This window comes from Xenopus laevis, chromosome 4S (assembly GCF_017654675.1).
Source record: "Xenopus laevis strain J_2021 chromosome 4S, Xenopus_laevis_v10.1, whole genome shotgun sequence".
Lineage (NCBI taxonomy): Eukaryota > Metazoa > Chordata > Amphibia > Anura > Pipidae > Xenopus > Xenopus laevis.
The window spans coordinates 12,986,429-13,003,633 of record NC_054378.1 but is presented as its reverse complement, the minus strand read 5'-3'; the positions used below and the strand labels follow the sequence as shown (position 1 = coordinate 13,003,633).

The 17,205-nt window shown below is 43.5% G+C and overlaps 1 protein-coding gene across 11 annotated transcripts in view; it reads right to left on the bottom strand.

Annotated features, from left to right (window-relative positions):
* Positions 1–17,205, bottom strand: part of shank2.S (SH3 and multiple ankyrin repeat domains 2 S homeolog) — a 299,657-nt gene that overhangs the window by 133,585 nt on the left and 148,867 nt on the right. For all 11 annotated transcript variants that reach the window (XM_041561943.1, XM_041561941.1, XM_018260197.2 and 8 more), the window contains 3 exons: positions 15,165–15,471; positions 9,280–9,437; positions 5,417–5,530 (listed from right to left, as the gene is read on the bottom strand). In XM_041561943.1, coding sequence (XP_041417877.1) covers positions 5,417–5,530; positions 9,280–9,437; positions 15,165–15,471 — 579 coding nt within the window. The remainder of the gene's footprint in view (positions 1–5,416; positions 5,531–9,279; positions 9,438–15,164; positions 15,472–17,205) is intronic.

Here is a 17,205-nt window from a genome sequence, read left to right as displayed (position 1 = left end):
TCTGAAAAAAACGCTGCACAGCTTTTTTGGGCTTATTTATTCATTTTGTTTGCAGGAAAATCGTGAAAAATCTGATTTTTCATTAGATTTTCATGATTTTTTGGGATTTTTCACCCGAAAACTCAGAATTTTGCCCCGAAAACTCCGAAAACTTCGGGGTATTGCCAGAAACCCATCGCACATCAAAAAATCATTTGGACTTCTCCCATTGACTTATATGAAACCTCGACAGGCCTGAGATGCCGGATTTTCAGATTCTGACTTTTCCCATCCTCGGGGTTTAATAAATTCCGTAAAATTAGTGATTTTTTTAAAAGTCGGATTTTATTTAAAAAAAATCAAGATTTTTTCGTGATTCTTGCATTCGGAGTTTAGTAAATAACCCCCTAAAAAACCACCCTTTAAAACATAACTGCACCATAATGCCCTGTAGTATGGCAATAATCTCACCCATGCACAGTGCAATTACACACACAGGTCTTGGGGAATAATCAAGTTCTGACCATAAACAGGGCACGTGATAAACCTCTACAAGACACAGGTCTGTAAAAGACACTGGCTGGGTGAATAACGGGGAGAAATAGCCTATATATGTTACAGTATTTATGAGAAGAGGTAACGGGCTTTGAGACATGTGCCCAGGAGCGCCACTCTGTAATTCAATAGGCTGCCGTGCTCCTGTGCCAGTGGCATTTCATGGAGTTGGGAGGCAGATGGCAGTGTAGTGACAGGGATGGAAAAACTGTCATATTCAGCCGCTGTGCTGATTATCGTCATGTTAACCCATTTTGTTTGTTATAAAAACCAACTCCAGCCCAGTCCTGAGGGTTCTATGTAGACTGGGATGGACATCTTTTGCTCTTCATCCCTTACAGCTACCCACATACTATCAGTTCCAGACATGCAGGGGGTAACTACAGAGGAAGCAGACCCTGCGGCTGCAGGGGAGCTCAGGAGGTATAGGGTTCCCATGAGGCCCTAAATAATGAGCGATTTCAACTTATATTGGTAAAAAAGTACAACCTCTGGTTATGTTGAGGGCCCTAAAATTAATTGGCTGTGGGGCCCAGTAACATAGAGTTACTCTACTGCAGACATGGCTAAATGCCAATGTCTTCACGGGCCAATCAGACGCCTATGTAATGTAATAAAGAAATGCACAAGGGCTATAACACATTCTACATGTTTGAAGCAAAGATTGATGGCATTGGTGCTGATAAGAACTAAATCATTTGATTAGGGCTCCTATATATTGCGGGCATTAGTGATGGGCAAATAAATGCGTCAAATGTGAATTTGCAGCGAATTCCCGCGTTTCACCGCCGGTGAATACATTTGCAAAACTGGAGCGAAAATGCGCGCTTCAAAATGTGTGCGTCAAAATGATCCGGACGCCCATTGACTTCAATGCATTTGGCCAAAATAGCCACATGTTTAACAATTGTCGCGGCGCCAAAATTGATGTGAGTCAAAATTATTTTGACGCCTATCGACTTGAAATGCGTTTCGCAAAATTTTCGCTGTTTCGAATTTTTCGGCCAAGCAGAACGAGACAAATTTGCCCATCACTAGTGGCCACATTATAGAGCCTGGAAAAGCAGTGTTTGGCTTCCAATCTATGGGAAGCTTTTATGTTGGCCCAATCCAGAGTGGCTCCAACCAGAGTGAGTTAGTAGCTATGTATGGTGCCTGAAGACTGACCTGCCCAACTGATATCTGGTTGACTGAGTAGCTTTGAAAATGCATTTGGGCCATGACCACATTGCATGACCCAAGTGATCAACATTATGATCCAATCACTGAGGCAGCTCAATGTGTGAGAGGCTAAAACGAATGTCCCTGCATTACTTCTACTGTCATTGAGAGGTTGGCGAGACTAAAGCGTAAAGGCTCTTCCCTTTAGAGAGTGCACCTTAGAGCCCTGCCCACCTCTTTTCTTAAGAGCCGTTGGCTCTTTTGAGGCCATTGATTGGAGATTGGAGATTGATTGGATCTGCCTGGCAGTGCTTGAGATGCAGTCTTCATATGGAGGTGCATTGATTCGGAAACCATTCCTGCAGGTCAGAATAATATATATTGATTGGGAATTGATGGATACTGCCAGGCAGCACTTTAACGAAGAATCAAGAATAGGCAGGATTCACCAGGGTAGTAGGAAAGTGGCATTTTAAGACTTGATGCCTGGCTTGTCTAGAAACAAAGAATGGAGCAGCAGTTCTAATGCTAATATTCCTTCCATAGACCACAGAATGTTATATCATTCACAGATATTAGGGTGATTATTTCAGGAATTAGATTTAATTAGACTGCACTCCTTTATGGGATTAAGTCCAGCCCTCATCTACTTATCTATGGCTAGAACAAAGCATTTATTTGAAAGACAAATGTAAAGGATCTATCATGGAGGTGTATTTCTGTATCGCTTGGAATTATGGAAAACGTCCAATAGAAAGAGATGAGACACATGACTTCATATTGACCCCCACTGAAGTCACCATTTAATCTGACAATTAAGGTGTATAGGCCAGACCAAGCGTCTCAGGGAATATGTGTGATTCCGTTGTGTTCCTAATGGGTCGATCCATTAATGTGACTTTGATTTGTTCTAAAGGTCGGTCAATGCAAATACCTGCAACACAACACAACACATTTGTAGAGAGTAGTTCTACCTATGATGTTCCCTGGGGTTATCCTTTCCCTCTAGCTGAAGGTCTGGGACTTGGCATCTGGGCCATCAGATTAATGGTGAGAACATTGCTATTTGAACCAGGGTTTGACTGAGATACTTTGGGACAACTGGATGACTTGACTTCTAGGGCAAGCACTGCCACCATCTCACTCATCCCTAGTCCAACCACATTATCTCTGATATTCTCTTCACTCTGCTGTAGCCACATTTCTTCATTTTACATTCTCCTCCGTTGAGGTTGGCCGACCCAAGTGAGTAGACCAGTGAGTGAAGGTGGGGCTAGAGTGGCAGACCCACCAGGTTTTCTCCCACTAGCCTGGTAGGGCTTTTAGCTGGATATGAAAAAAACCCAGGAAGCTATATCTATCACTAGCTACACTCCAATAATACCAATAGAATTATAACACAAGAGGAGGCCAAAGGGTGATGATGTTTCTGTGGGGAGCAAAGCCAAATCAGTAATCATTCACCCTTATGTTTTCTTTATATAGGTAATGAAATTATGAAAAGAGACCCAAGTGTCACTCCAGGAAGTAATAACGAAGCAAGCACGAATAGATCTCAAAAATGTAAAGTGCCTGCTGAAAAACGGAGGGGTAGGATATCCCCTCCTAATGTCTGACGGTCCCATCAAACCTAGAAGGATTTCTCCAGATGATGGATTTATTTGGAGAGGGGAAATGGAATTAATTACGAGCTGAAACAATGATCAGAACACAATTCCTTCCATATCGTTTTCCGCTGTGTGATTTCATTACATGGTTTCGCCCTGCGGAACCTGACTTTTAATTAATGGAGCGGCTTTTTCCTCTTTTTATTCAAGCTTTGCCATGGGAAGATTTCAAAGTCACGTTGAGATATCATTTCTGTTTGCCAGTGTGTGAGGCGACACCAAACTAGTATCCTTTAGAGACTGACATCTGATGAACTGAAGTCAGTTGCTGTTGACCAAAAACACAGTCGGTTCACTTTCTGCTTCATGGCTGGGATTTTAGCTATCTGAGAACAAGAGTCTTACAAGACCATTAGCATTGATCCCACACGTATGACTTCTAGGGACTCACAAGGCTCAGGGCACGGTGTAAAATGCAACAACAGATGCAAAACCCCTGAATACAGCACTGAGGTGTAAGCTCATTCAGATGTGTAAGCTTGGGAGCGCCATCAGGCATTAGGTCCCAGGGAGCCATGTTCTTACCAACAGTCTATGACAGGTATTAAGTACAAGGTTTTCCTTTGTCTGACAATGCCATAGGCTGCACTTTGACTGGCACAAGATTTAGAGAACAGCAAATCCCACAGAGATTGCTCAGTAGATGGGTTTCATTAGATTGAGGTGCAATTATACTTCCCTTAGGGCTCTTGCACTTACCCTGTGGATTTATTAAGAGAGTCCAATTAATCAGTCATAATGAAAACTGTTCAAAAGATTTAAAGATTTACAGTGAAATAAAAACAGGAGGGGCTCTGACAGTATCTCTTTGAATGACCAGCAAGGGCAATAAGCATCATGTGTCTCATTTCCAGCTGACGATCTATTGCTAGGTCAGGTGCTCTCACCGCACTCTTCTTCTAATCAACCCGGCACTTCAGCTTGACATCAGAACCCTCGAAATCCCATCTATAAAGTGCTGTTTAAGAAATGTCAGAGCACTCACATTTATCTTGTGTTAGATGCAGTAACTTATTTAGTGGCGTCATTTGGCATTTGTGTCTCAGGACAAAGTATATAGGACTTCTAGGGTGCAGCTTTTAGTCTGGCTTTAATAACTTGCACATTGGTAGCCTTGACTACAGGGCTTGGTTGCATGGTGCTAGCCACCCGTCATGTCTTTCAGAATCCAACAAGCGACTGGCCATTGATGTATAAACACAACCATAGATGAGGTTTGGAGGAGCATAGTGGTACAAGCATCATCTTGATCTGCTTGCTCCTGGACCCATCAGAACTGTGTAGCTCCAACCCAACCCTCATTCAACTGGAACTGATGTCATTGTGTGTTGGTCACGACCCCATCATAAAGCCCAGAAAAAACAATGTCATCCAAAGTGCAAGGGCAGGAGGCAAGGGCAGCAGACAAGCCTACTTTGAGGCTCACTGACCCACACGCAAGCCTATAATTCCTACCCATCAACAGGGCCGGTCTTACCAAGTCCAGATCCCAATTTAGGTAGGGTTTGTCCAGAAACATCCTGGACTGTGCCCCAAAAATGAGCAATGCATACTTTTTTCCACCCCTGAAATTTTCAGCCTGGTTCTTGGTGAGCATCAGATATAGTTATGCACAAGGTCTCCAGCTTATGGTAAACTGCAGAGCAAATCAGTGCTCATCTCAAGTCTATACGTACACATACCATAAATATACATCTCTATATGCTGTGTATATATATATATATATATATAACCCTTGCTGCCCATGTGGGCCTCACATAATATACTGATTCATAAAATACAGACATAGTATCATCATGAGACCAATACCCTGTTCAAGAGCTTACAATCTAAAGGTGTATAGAGCAGTTTCTCTTTAACATAAAGCCAATAAATATGGCAACTCCCACAAATATACATGAAAGAAATGTTCAGTGGTAACTATAAGCTATACTTTTAACTGTACTGTCCAGGGGGCTGTGGCTGATGGTGGAATGTTGGAACCTCAGCTTCCTTGGATAACCCGGACCCACCTATATGTGTAACTGCTACCCCTGTATAAGTCAGTCTCTTACCCGATCGTCCATCACTTGGCTTGGGTTGAATCTCTTCCACACATTCAGCGGGAAACCATCCCACATGTCCCCGGGCATTTCCTTCCCAGAATCCTCCTTCACCAATGCTCAGAACTGGACCAATAATAAAAAAAAAGACAGGAATGTAAATGGAGACAAAATAAACAGATAATAATGCATAATTTCATAAATATATTTTCGTTAGCACAGAAGCCTATTGAGCTTCAAGATCCCACCCCTCTGACTGCCAAGTGGACAGCTCCCATGAAGAGCTACGTATCAGTAAACACTGCAGTTGGTATATAATAAGGGGCCTACACCATTAAGAGAATTTGCAGTTCGTATTGATTGTATTATTTCTTATTTACTTTTAATTTATTTTTTGTGGTTTTTGTGTTTATGAATGGTTTCATTTTTTTGTCATGCAACTCTCCAGTTGCCTGGTTGCTATTGTCTGACTTATCCTAACAACAAGGCAGGGATAAATTAGGAAGACAAGTGATGATCACAATGCAGCCTTGGCATCAATCCAATCTAGGCTATTATGGAGTGGGGACTTAATGGGAGAATGTCATGGTAAATTGTCCCGACCTCCAACATAGTGACCACTGCAGTTCAGCTTTACTGCAGCACAGGGGACGCTATTCCCTGAAAATGTTGTCCTACATGAGATATTTCTGTTTATCAGGGAGCTGCATTACTTGCTCTAGCCCCATGGCAAGAGTTCCATGCATGGTAATCAGAGGATCAGAAGGGATTAAAGTGCTGTGTATCAGGAACCAACATAATTTTATTCCATAAGATTATTATCAAACCCCAATGCAAGGCCATGCCTCCATGTGCTTGTTTAGAAGACTACACTGATGCTATTCTTATGGGAAGAATTCACAGAGCTACAGTATATGTCCAAAACTATGCTTGTCCAACCAGCCCCTAATCTACTGGGAAGATTCCTCTTAGATTGTGGAACATTGTTGCCGGGAATTGCTTCCATTCAGCCACAAAGCATTAGTGAGGTTGGGCAGTGATGTTGGAGGATCAGGCCTGGCTCCCAGTTAGGCTTCCAATGAGTTCAAATGGGGATGAGTTGGGTTGAGTTCATGGCTCTGTGCAGGTCAGGAAACATCTCAGGAAACTCTGCAAGAGAATTACTTTGTGCATGGGGGCATTGTTGTGCTGAAACAGGAAAGAGCCTTCCTCAAACTGCTGCCACTAAGTAGGAAGCTCACCCGTCCCTGTAGCCTTAAGGTTTGCATTCAGTGGAACCAGGAGCCCAAACCATTGAAAACAGCCCAAGCCATTATACTGTACCTCCTCCACCAAATCTCATTGATTACACCTTAAGGCCTATTGGTATCTGCCAAGCCCGGACTTGTGTCAGATGGTAAAATGCCATTTAGCATTCTAGAGGGCTTTTTTTCCAAAGGTGGTGCCATTTACAGCACTCCAGATAGTGCTTAGCATTGCACATGATTTGCACAATAGTCCTTGCTCTGACACTGAATCTAGTTCGGAACTTGACAGTGAGTGTTCCAGCTGAGGACGTCTTAGATGGAATGTCTGCATACTATTGGTTAAAAACTTCTAGAATTCAAAGACTTTTCCCTGCTGCAAACAACACACTTCTGCTGTGAGACACATACTCACTAATTACCTCATGTCTAATAAGATGATTATAGCATCAAGCAATGTTTTGAATGGCCAACCGTCAAACAGCATGATTGGTGTGTTTGCTGCAGGAAAAAAAATAGGTTGAGGTCAGGGCCGCCATCAGGAGGGCACAGTTGTCCTGGGCTTACCGGTTTTTGTGTCAGACATGCTTCACTTACTTGAATAGCCGGGCCCCCCTGCTGTCAGCCCGCTGCAAGCTTTAGAAGAAAGGATAGGAGCTCCGGTGCCAGCATGATTTTTCTCCTTTTCAGTTCTCTGAGTTCTCTGTACCCTCGTTGGTCACTTAAGTTTAAGTCCCAATAAAGATGTACAGGGATTGGATGGGTGAAGTAGGAACTTTCCCTCCAGCCTATCCAATCCCAATGCTTGGGGGCAGGCAGGAACAGAAAATGTTGCCGTACAGGGCCCCGTGATTTCTGAAGACGGCCCTGGTTGAGGTAGTAGAGTAAAAGACTATTTGATATCTCAAAACTATAAAAATAAATATATATGTGGAAAAGATTTATTTGTATGTTCTGCAACAGCTTGAACACATATTTCTGGCTCTTTCCATTGTCCATTAAATACCCCAGTGCACTGATTCTAGCAGCATACTGCGTGACAGCAAGCAATTTGGCAGGACGGCACTGAATGTGTTATTGTGTTCCTCTGGGGCAACCCAAAATCCACTGTGTCCAATAAGGGTCAGGTTTTAGCCGTCTTGATATTTAGAACGTGACGGATGGGCTGCAACTCAAACAACACACTTCATTTCATTAATCAGGCAATAATCTGCCAATGCCATCTGCTCACTATGGGAGAGCTCCGTATTCCCGGTTTCCTCTCCAAACCTCTTATTAAAACACATGGCACCCAATCCAGATTGGCTCAGTAGAGACTATGCAACAGAGGGCTGCCTGGGAAAACTCGGCTTGGTTCAATAGGGTGCAAATGGGCACTGCAGGTAGGAAGGATAGGACATAGCAGATACCGTCAGTTTCGGACTGGCCCACCGGGATACCAGGAAAACTCCTGGTGGGCCCAGGTGTCAGTGGGCCCTCCTGCTTCTAAACATTTGGCCTATTTCATGGTCATTCCCTATTTCTATGAGAATAAAGAGGCTAAATAGATGGAATAATAGGTTATAGTATGTAAAGAAAAGCGACTAGGAGAATAAAGGTTGAGAAAGGAAAGGAAGAAAATAATACTTAGAGTGGGCCCCTGGTCTAAAGGTTTTAGGGTGGGCCCCTGGCCTAAGGGTTTTGGGTGGGCCCCTGGTGTCCCAGTCCGACACTGGATACCATAGGGTAAAATGGCAACAGTAGGGTAGCAGTAGTAGTTTATTCCCAACCTGCAGCCCTTCAGCTCTTGCAAATGGTTGACAACGGGCCACAGGGGAACAGTCTTCCTTTACATTACCAATTGGGCCCACAAAGACTTTTACACTACAATAAAAACAACCACAAAAAAAAAAAGCATTATCCTCCAGGTTCCAAAAACAAGGATTTTTCACCAAAACCTTCTGGAACTCAAGGGGTTCCTCGTCCAATTATTTCCCTGTTCTTATACAGGTATGGGATCCGTTATCCACAAAGTTCCAAATTACGGCCGTCTCCCAAATAATCCAAATTCTGTATAAGCAGAAGAATTAGGCTTTAATCTAAAAGCTATCTAAGGATCAATGTTAAAGAGATCTAAGGATTAATTGTTTCTATAATTCTAAGGGAACCCAAGGAATTGTTTGTTTTTGGTTTATGGGAAACGGAGCACAGGCCGACTGATTTTAATCGAAAGGAGGAAAATGGACATTTTCTTTTTTGAAGGTCCTTTACCATTGCTATAGTGGTATAGCGTTATAATAACGCTCTGTATAAACTACAAACTATGCCAGTATTCCATTATCAGTTTATTTAGCTGACCAGACCCCCGTGGATTTTAGACCACACAGTTGGGATGTTATAGCTTGAAGTAAGGGGGTAATACTACAAAAAGAGGCCAATAGCTTGTGATAAAGTAGACAGAGGCCTTAGTTGATGGCAATTCAAGCTGAATCTACAAGAAGAGTCTGTAGCACCTTTAAATAAGCAATGGGAGACCATAGGAGGGAAATATGATGCAATGATCTGCATATTTACATTAATCAATACAAATGCAACAATAAAAAATATAAAAAAGGTAAAGTAGCCCTTTAAGCAGAAGAACTAAAGACTAACCTCTTATCCTGTCTCCCTTATGGAGGGGGATTTCTCCTTCACCTTGGGGCTGATAGGATTTCACCACGATGAACTGCCTTCCAGGCAATGCACTGTACAGCTTGCGTTTGGGACCCTGATAATCCAAGGCAGGCGCGGGTTCCTTGTTGGCACCAGGACTGCAAACACAAACAGAGCGGCATCAAGAACTGGCAGTTAGTTATTATGTATTGTGCACGACTGCTTATAACCCTGTACAGTCCACAATAAGAAGCACAAAAAGCAATATGGCAATTCCAGACCATAGCAAAAAGTACAGAGACCGAGGTGGAGAGCTTAAAACCTTGAACACATACCTTTGTGGTACCAGGTGCTGTACTGAAGGACCCACGCCTGTTTCAGGGTCAAGTAATCCAGTCCAAGCAGTTATCAGCAGCACACCGTAGATTTGAACAAACGAGAAATTTATTGCATCAAAACTTTTTAAGCCCTTTATCAAGCCTAGTGTTACAGTTCCCACATCCATATTTAAAGCGTAAGGAGGGGGTGTCAAAAAGTACAGTCATACAAATTTACTCTGTGTCTATCAGCCTTCATATCACCAGCAGTTAGCATCGATTACTTTACTGCTTTTAGGCCAAAGACAGCGAAGGTCTCATTGTTTGCTGCAATGCTGCAAAGTTGAACCTGCGACTATGGCAGCAATAGGAGCATCCAGGCAAAACATTCTGTGATCTCCCTGAAAAAAACACACAGTGGTTTCCAGACTTCAGCTCAAGCCCCTTCTTTGAGGTCCAAACTTTGATCTAGGAACCCCATAGCTCATAAAGACAGACCCAAGCAATGTTTTGTGCATACATGGCCTTTTATCCAGTCATTTTGACTGTGCTGCTGTCACTTACTGAGCTTAGGGGCCCACTCACAATATACAGTACACATAGAATAGAAATGTCACAATATAAGGCTGATTAATAATTAATACAGATAATTACTACATGGCAGCACAGAAACCAGTGCAATTAGCATCAGAATTTAATAATCAGCCCTGTAGCATCGGCTTATATTACAGGGGAAGCTCATTTTCTGCTGGATAATTAGTGACGAGCCCTAAGTTTAGCTTCTCAACAGCCAATCAGAGCCCACTGAGCATGTGAGTGTCACAGACACTTTCCAAGATGGTGACCCCCTGTGACAAGTTTGAAGTCCTGGATCATTGCTGCTATTGACAAGCTGAAACTTTAGCCTCGTGCAATGAGTTCAGTATATAAAATATGGCATTTTAGCCATATTTATTTTTAGGATTTGGGTCTCCTTTAACACAAGGCTCCACCAAATACAAAGTAAACGGATGAAGTTTTTTGGGGTGTTACCTGAAGGTGGAAATTTTTTGAGGGTAACTTTACTGCTTGCCCAGGTCATACAACTACTCTTACTAACAGTGAACCCAACTCTTGTTTTTTTGAGAAAGCGTTTGCATAGGATGGAGTCATTACCCCATTATAGTCCCTCTTATCTGCAAATAAAAGACATCCTTCAAAAAAATTAACGATCAGTGACTGGATCCAGACCCCCAACATTTGGGATGGAGGTGTAGAAGTTCTGTCTGTACATCATTCATCACCCACCAGAACTCTTCCTGGACTTCATGGTATAAAGGCAAATGGAGTTTGTGGACCTTGGAGAGAATTTAAGGGCCAGGGTAACCAGTTTAGACTGAATTGAGAAAAATTAAGTCTATAACCTGAGCTGATAAAGTTCCCTCTACCAAAATAGAGATTTACCTTTGTATCCTCAATATGGGATCTTTGTTTAATCTCATATATACAATATAGTAGCTCCTATTGTCAATGAACTTCTTGAACACATAAATCAGTCATCACGACCACTGCTCCTTCTTCGTCGGGAGATAAAAATATTAGGTTGTTTTTTTAACTGTTTTAATGTTCTCCTCCTATTTAGATTGGGGGCACTGTCCCTTCCAATACTGTTATAGACAAGATCCTTTATTCTTGATACTTGATTCTGCCTGTATGAGCTCTGCAGCAAGTTCAGATAATCCTTTCTGGATTTCCTCCATAATCTCTACCATTAAATCAATGGAGCACTTCCCGCGGTTTAAACAATACTTCAACCTCACAAAACAGCGTTGGTGTTAAGCGAGCTCTCAACCCCTGTGGGATTCGCTTCACATGGACATATTCAACCAAAGTCCGTAAATCCCATGCTGTTTGCTCTTCAAAGAAATGTCTCAAGTTCCCTAAAATCAATATTATTATCATGGTGAGTTAAAAATTCCATGTCTGCCTTAAATGCTGTGAAAATTCTTTAAAGCTTTGCACAGATCACAGGTGCTCTCACTAGAGGAACCGCAGGCAGGACAGCACACTTTCCAATGAACAATTTGGGCCTCCCAAACATTGACATGGGGGAGACCAAATTACACAGATTGGGTGGGTGTGGGCCATGTTGCACAGCATAGAACCAATTGCTCCATCTGTATTTTTAAGTGTTTCTCTGTCTGTGGTAGCCCTAAAAATGGGTTCCTCCAATGTGGCCAGAGATGGTCAAGTGTAAGAGAGGCATAAAAGTGAGGCATAGGAGGTATAGCAAAGTACGGACAGTAGGGCAAGATGGCATCATTAAAATTTACCATACATGGCCCAACAAAAGCTTCCAATATGGCCCCTGCCGACATGGCCCTCCAGTCAGTAGCTTCTTGGAGAGTGTATGGGACTCCCAACATAGGCCCCCTATAGGCCTGCGGTATGATCCAATCATTGGCCTTGGGGCCTCTAGATATAATCTTGGCAAAGCCAGAAGAATAAGAAGGAAGAGTTAATGACTAACTTGCTGACCAGTACCTGCTGTCCAATAACCCGCAGTCCATGAAAATTGTTGGGAAAGTGGTCTAAGTAGAAGTTACTGGGCCAAAATCATTTTAGAGTCCCATTAAACTTTGGGGAAAAGATATTTATCATAAACATAAACAAATTGGCCTCCTATACCTTGTAGGCCCCCAGTAGTGACAGGGACTGCTGCTCCTTCTACAGCCTTAGCCAGGTAGTAGAAATGAAATTAACAAATAACTCCAGACCCTATAGCTCCAAGTATGGCCACTTTTCAACCGACCTAACAAATAAATTGATGGTAGAAATGACCATGATTTCCATTGTTATGTATGGAGGCTTTTAGGCTATACCCCTCATTGACCTCCTTGATCATGCCTAAGAACTTCCCATATTCAACTGACCACGCCTTTTCACAACAAAGCAATTCAGAATGGAAAGAGTTAAAGAGTAAAAGGGGTGGTTCACCTTTAAGTTAACTTTTAGTAGGTTATAGAATGGCTAATTTTAAGCAACTTTTCAACTGGCCTTCATTTTGTTATTATTTTTCTTTTGAGTCTTTGCAGCTTTCAAATGGGGGTCACTGACTCCATGTAAGAAACAAATGCTCTCTGTAAGGCTACACATGTATTGTTATTGCTACTTTTTATTAAATGGGGCATAGGCGAAAACCCCCGAGGTCAGTGGCGGAACTACCGGGGAAGCAGGGGGGCCCCCACCCCCTCAGGGCCCCTCGGCAGCCCGTGCGCCACTGACAAATGCGGCCGTACGGAGGGGGACGGGGCCCGGCTGCGTGTCACGCACCAGGGCCCGACCCCCTCTAGTGACGCTACTGCCTGAGGTTTTATATGACAGCTGCTTCCTGGTCATGCCCTGTTATGTCCCTAACTGCCCCCTCAGTGGCATAACTAGAGTGCACTGGGGCCCTCCTGCAAAAAAATCTTCAGACGCACTCCGATCCCCATCCTCCCACTCCACTTCCCGCCCTGCCCATGTCCCATCTCCGCCCTGCCCACTCCTCACCCCAACTTTGCCCACTCCTGCCGGACTTACGTCCCCCTTCCTCCGCAGGAGGAGGTTTTTTATTAGCTATAGAGCAAGCAGACCCCACAGTCTGGGCCCCCCTGTCCCAAGCCCTCCTGCAACTGCGGGGTCTGCTTTCTCTATAGTTACACCACTGTGAGGATATATGGGTGCTGTTAATGCATTCATTTCATTCTAAATGTAGTTCTTTTTATGCCCCGGCTCCTACTGTGCTAAGTAAATCCAACGGCACAAGACTCGGGGTGCTAGCGGCGCCACAGAGAACGCCACCTTCATTAGGACCCGGGAAGATTCCGTTTGGCATTTACTCTTCTCCTTGTCTGTTTTACTGCTGCATAAACGGTTCAACTGTAAGTGAAGGGCTAAAGACAGAATACATTAACATATAAATATCACAGCCTCCCTGCACCAGAGAAAATCATCTGAGCCAAAAATAGAGCCACAGATTCAAACCTTCACATTGCACTTTTTTTTTTTCCTTTATGAAAAAATGGATCTCAGAGCAATGAGACCCCCAAAGGTGGCACTTAAGAAGCTGGCGGATAGGCAAGTGTAGAGTGGTGGCAGGGGGCTGATTGGTCACGTATGGAATTAGCAAAGAAAAGGGGTGGGGATCGTTTTTACCCAGATATAATGCCCTAGGAGTAATTCCACTACACGCAAACATATTACTCAAAAACTGCATGGGCATACCCAGAGGGTGTAACAACCCAGGCAGCAGACCCAGTGGCTGCTGTGGGACTTAAAGTAGAGCAGGCCCATCTCTCCCTGCTACAGCTGTACATAGTTACATAGTTACATAGTTAAATTGGGTTGAAAAAGACAAAGTCCATCACGTTCAACCCCTCCAAATGAAAACCCAGCATCCATACACACACCCCTCTCTATATACCCATATCTATACTAACTATAGAGCTTAGTATCACAAAATACATAATGTACATACATAATGGGGTCCCAGACCCCACCCCAGCTTAAAACATAAAAGGACAAAGGGTAAATTCCAGTGGGTTGTCCTAATGCTCAGCTCTTGCACAGACCAGCTGACTCTTCCCTCGCTGTCACATGTGATATTTACCTTCTGATTTGGAGCATTTTATAAAAGGCAGAACATGTTAACAGCTGCTCTAAATGTTCCACACTTCCCCTTATGTGAGAATTTCACTAAAGGTTACAATCCATCAACAGCTCTCACTGGTGTTTCTTCTTCGATTTATTGGACTTCCCTGGAAGGTGCCGTCCCAGGAGCTTCCAACAGACTTAACTATTACTCATCCTCAACGGAATGATTATGCCAGGGGCAGCACATTACAGTTGAAGGGCAAAAATGATTTGCAGAGCCTCAATGCATTAGACAGTCTATTCAGTCCTTCAGATAATTACTTGCAACACATGATACCCCCCTTCTAAAGTATATAATCCCTACTGCTACTAAAGGCACAATCTCTCCCTACTATACCTGCTATCCCACAGTCACACTCCCTTCCCAGAGACTATTATCCACTGTTACTATAGGCACCATCTCTCCCTACTATACCTGCTATCCTACAGTCACACTCCCTTCCCAAAGACTATTATCCCACTGTTACTATAGGCACCATCTCTCCCTACTATACCTGCTATCCCACAGTCACACTCCCTTCCCAGAGACTATTATCCACTGTTACTATAGGCACCATCTCTCCCTACTATACCTACTATCCCACAGTCACACTCCCTTCCCAGAGACTATTATCCACTGTTACTATAGGCACCATCTCTCCCTACTATACCTGCTATCCTACAGTCACACTCCCTTCCCAGAGACTATTATCCCACTGTTACTATAGGCACCATCTCTCCCTACTATACCTGCTATCCCACAGTCACACTCCCTTCCCAGAGACTATTATCCACTGTTAATATAGGCACCATCTCTCCCTACTATACCTGCTATCCCACAGTCACACTCCCTTCAACTCAGTCTTACAACTGCAATGTAATAGACAGATCAGCAACGATCCTTTTTGGACTCACCTGATATGCCTGTGCTGTTGTCTCTTTGCATCCTCCCCCAAGCGGTTCAACGATGGTGAGCGACTCCGTGGTACCTGGGCATAGCTCCCAATCGTTTTCACTGTACCATTAGGATTATTCTGCATCTGTTGCAGTAGCTGTGGTGAAAGGCTGCGGTGTAAAGAGGCCGAGGAGGCTGACCACTCCGGGAGGTTGTTGACGTTGAGGTTGTTGTCACTGTTGGAGCGGAGCAAGACTCTCGGTGCTGCTAACGTGTTTTGAGGCCCCCTTCTCCGATGAGAGTAGCTGGGCGCTTCCCTGAATGGCACTGGGAACAGAGAATAGGAAACATTAAATTAGGTTAGAAAATCAAGATGGGCATCTGTCTCTTGTCCTATTCATAAGAATCCTCTGTATAATATCCTGACAGGTTCAGAAAGAGATCCAAGAATACACACATCTCCTCCTCCAAATTTAATAAGACACCAGGTCATATTTTGGCTTCCACCACTTAAACTTTGCAGGTTTATCTATTTCTACACACTTTGATCTGCTTGCTTGGTAAAGTCGCCATATGAGTAAATCTGTGCCCGATCCGGCCACCTGCACGCTGTGCCAAACTGGTCAGATCCTAATATTTCACACTGGGTCCACAACTGCTTCATAATGAGGGCCAATGTAGACATTTGAAACCGATATGAACCTCACCCATTGGGTTTTCATTTCCCCATGCACATTGTTATAGGGCGGCAGCAGCTGGAGAAGACGTGTAGAGTCTAGCAAAGTCTAGCAGGTCGAAAATTGCGGGAGGCTGGGGCAAAATTTAGTTTCAGAAGGTGGAAACACATCATCACTGTAATGGGAAATAACACCCCCTTTCCCATTAGGCCCCCTGCACAATGTCACGAGCAAGAGCATGCAGTGATGACCACCAACCACCTGGAATAATATGACCAAAAATAGTGGATACCAACCCTGCTGCACTTGGGAGTGGAGAAAGGGGGAAGACATGAACTTTTAGCCAGTAGGAAAAATGTCCTCAACCAAGTGCAATTGCTTCAAAATATGGAGTATTTTTGTGAAACAACTGAAGCTGAACCTTAATGATCCCTAGGTCTAATGATAAGAGGGGCCCCTACAGATAATTTCTCAAGTGATCACTGTGTAAGTCTATCAGAGAAAACCATTCCTTTCTGCAATGTGTAACATGCCATATAGTAAATATTCCGATGGCTTAAGAACATGGAACACAAAAGCCTTCTCTGATTTGAAGAGAATAATTGCTCAGGCCATGTATTTTTATTCAGCTAGCAAACTGTCTTTGCAGATAAATACGCTGTGTATGTGCGGCAGATTGGAGAGAAGGGGAAGCTTGTTTCTGGCTACTGGAGCCAACGTTCACTGAGTTAAATTTAGAATCAAACACTTCCTCTCTATATAGCTTGCCAATGATGGCTCAGTATGAGCTCCACTGACACACAGAGATAAATATCTGCTTCTTCTTCTTCTCTTCAACTGACAGAATGTTGAAATGTCTTTAGTGGCTCCAAGCAGGGGTTACTACACATAATGCATCAGATGGTGGTGCCTATAGTAACAGTGGGATAATAGTCTCTGGGAAGGGAGTATGACTGTGGGATAGCAGGTATAGTAGGGAGAGATGGTGCCTATAGTAACAGTGGATAATAGTCTCTGGGAAGGGAGTGTGACTGTGGGATAGCAGGTATAGTAGGGAGAGATGGTGTCTATAGTAACAGTGGATAATAGTCTCTGGGAAGGGAGTGTGACTGTGGGATAGCAGGTATAGTAGGGAGAGATGGTGTCTATAGTAACAGTGGATAATAGTCTCAGGGAAGGGAGTGTGGCTGTGGGATAGCAGGTATAGTAGGGAGAGATGGTGTCTATAGTAACAGTGGATAATAGTGTCTGGGAAGGGAGTGTGACTGTGGGATAGCAGGTATAGTAGGGAGAGATGGTGTCTATAGTAACAGTGGATAATAGTCTCTGGGAATGGAATGTGACTGTGGGATAGCAGGTATAGTAGGGAGAGATGGTGCCTATA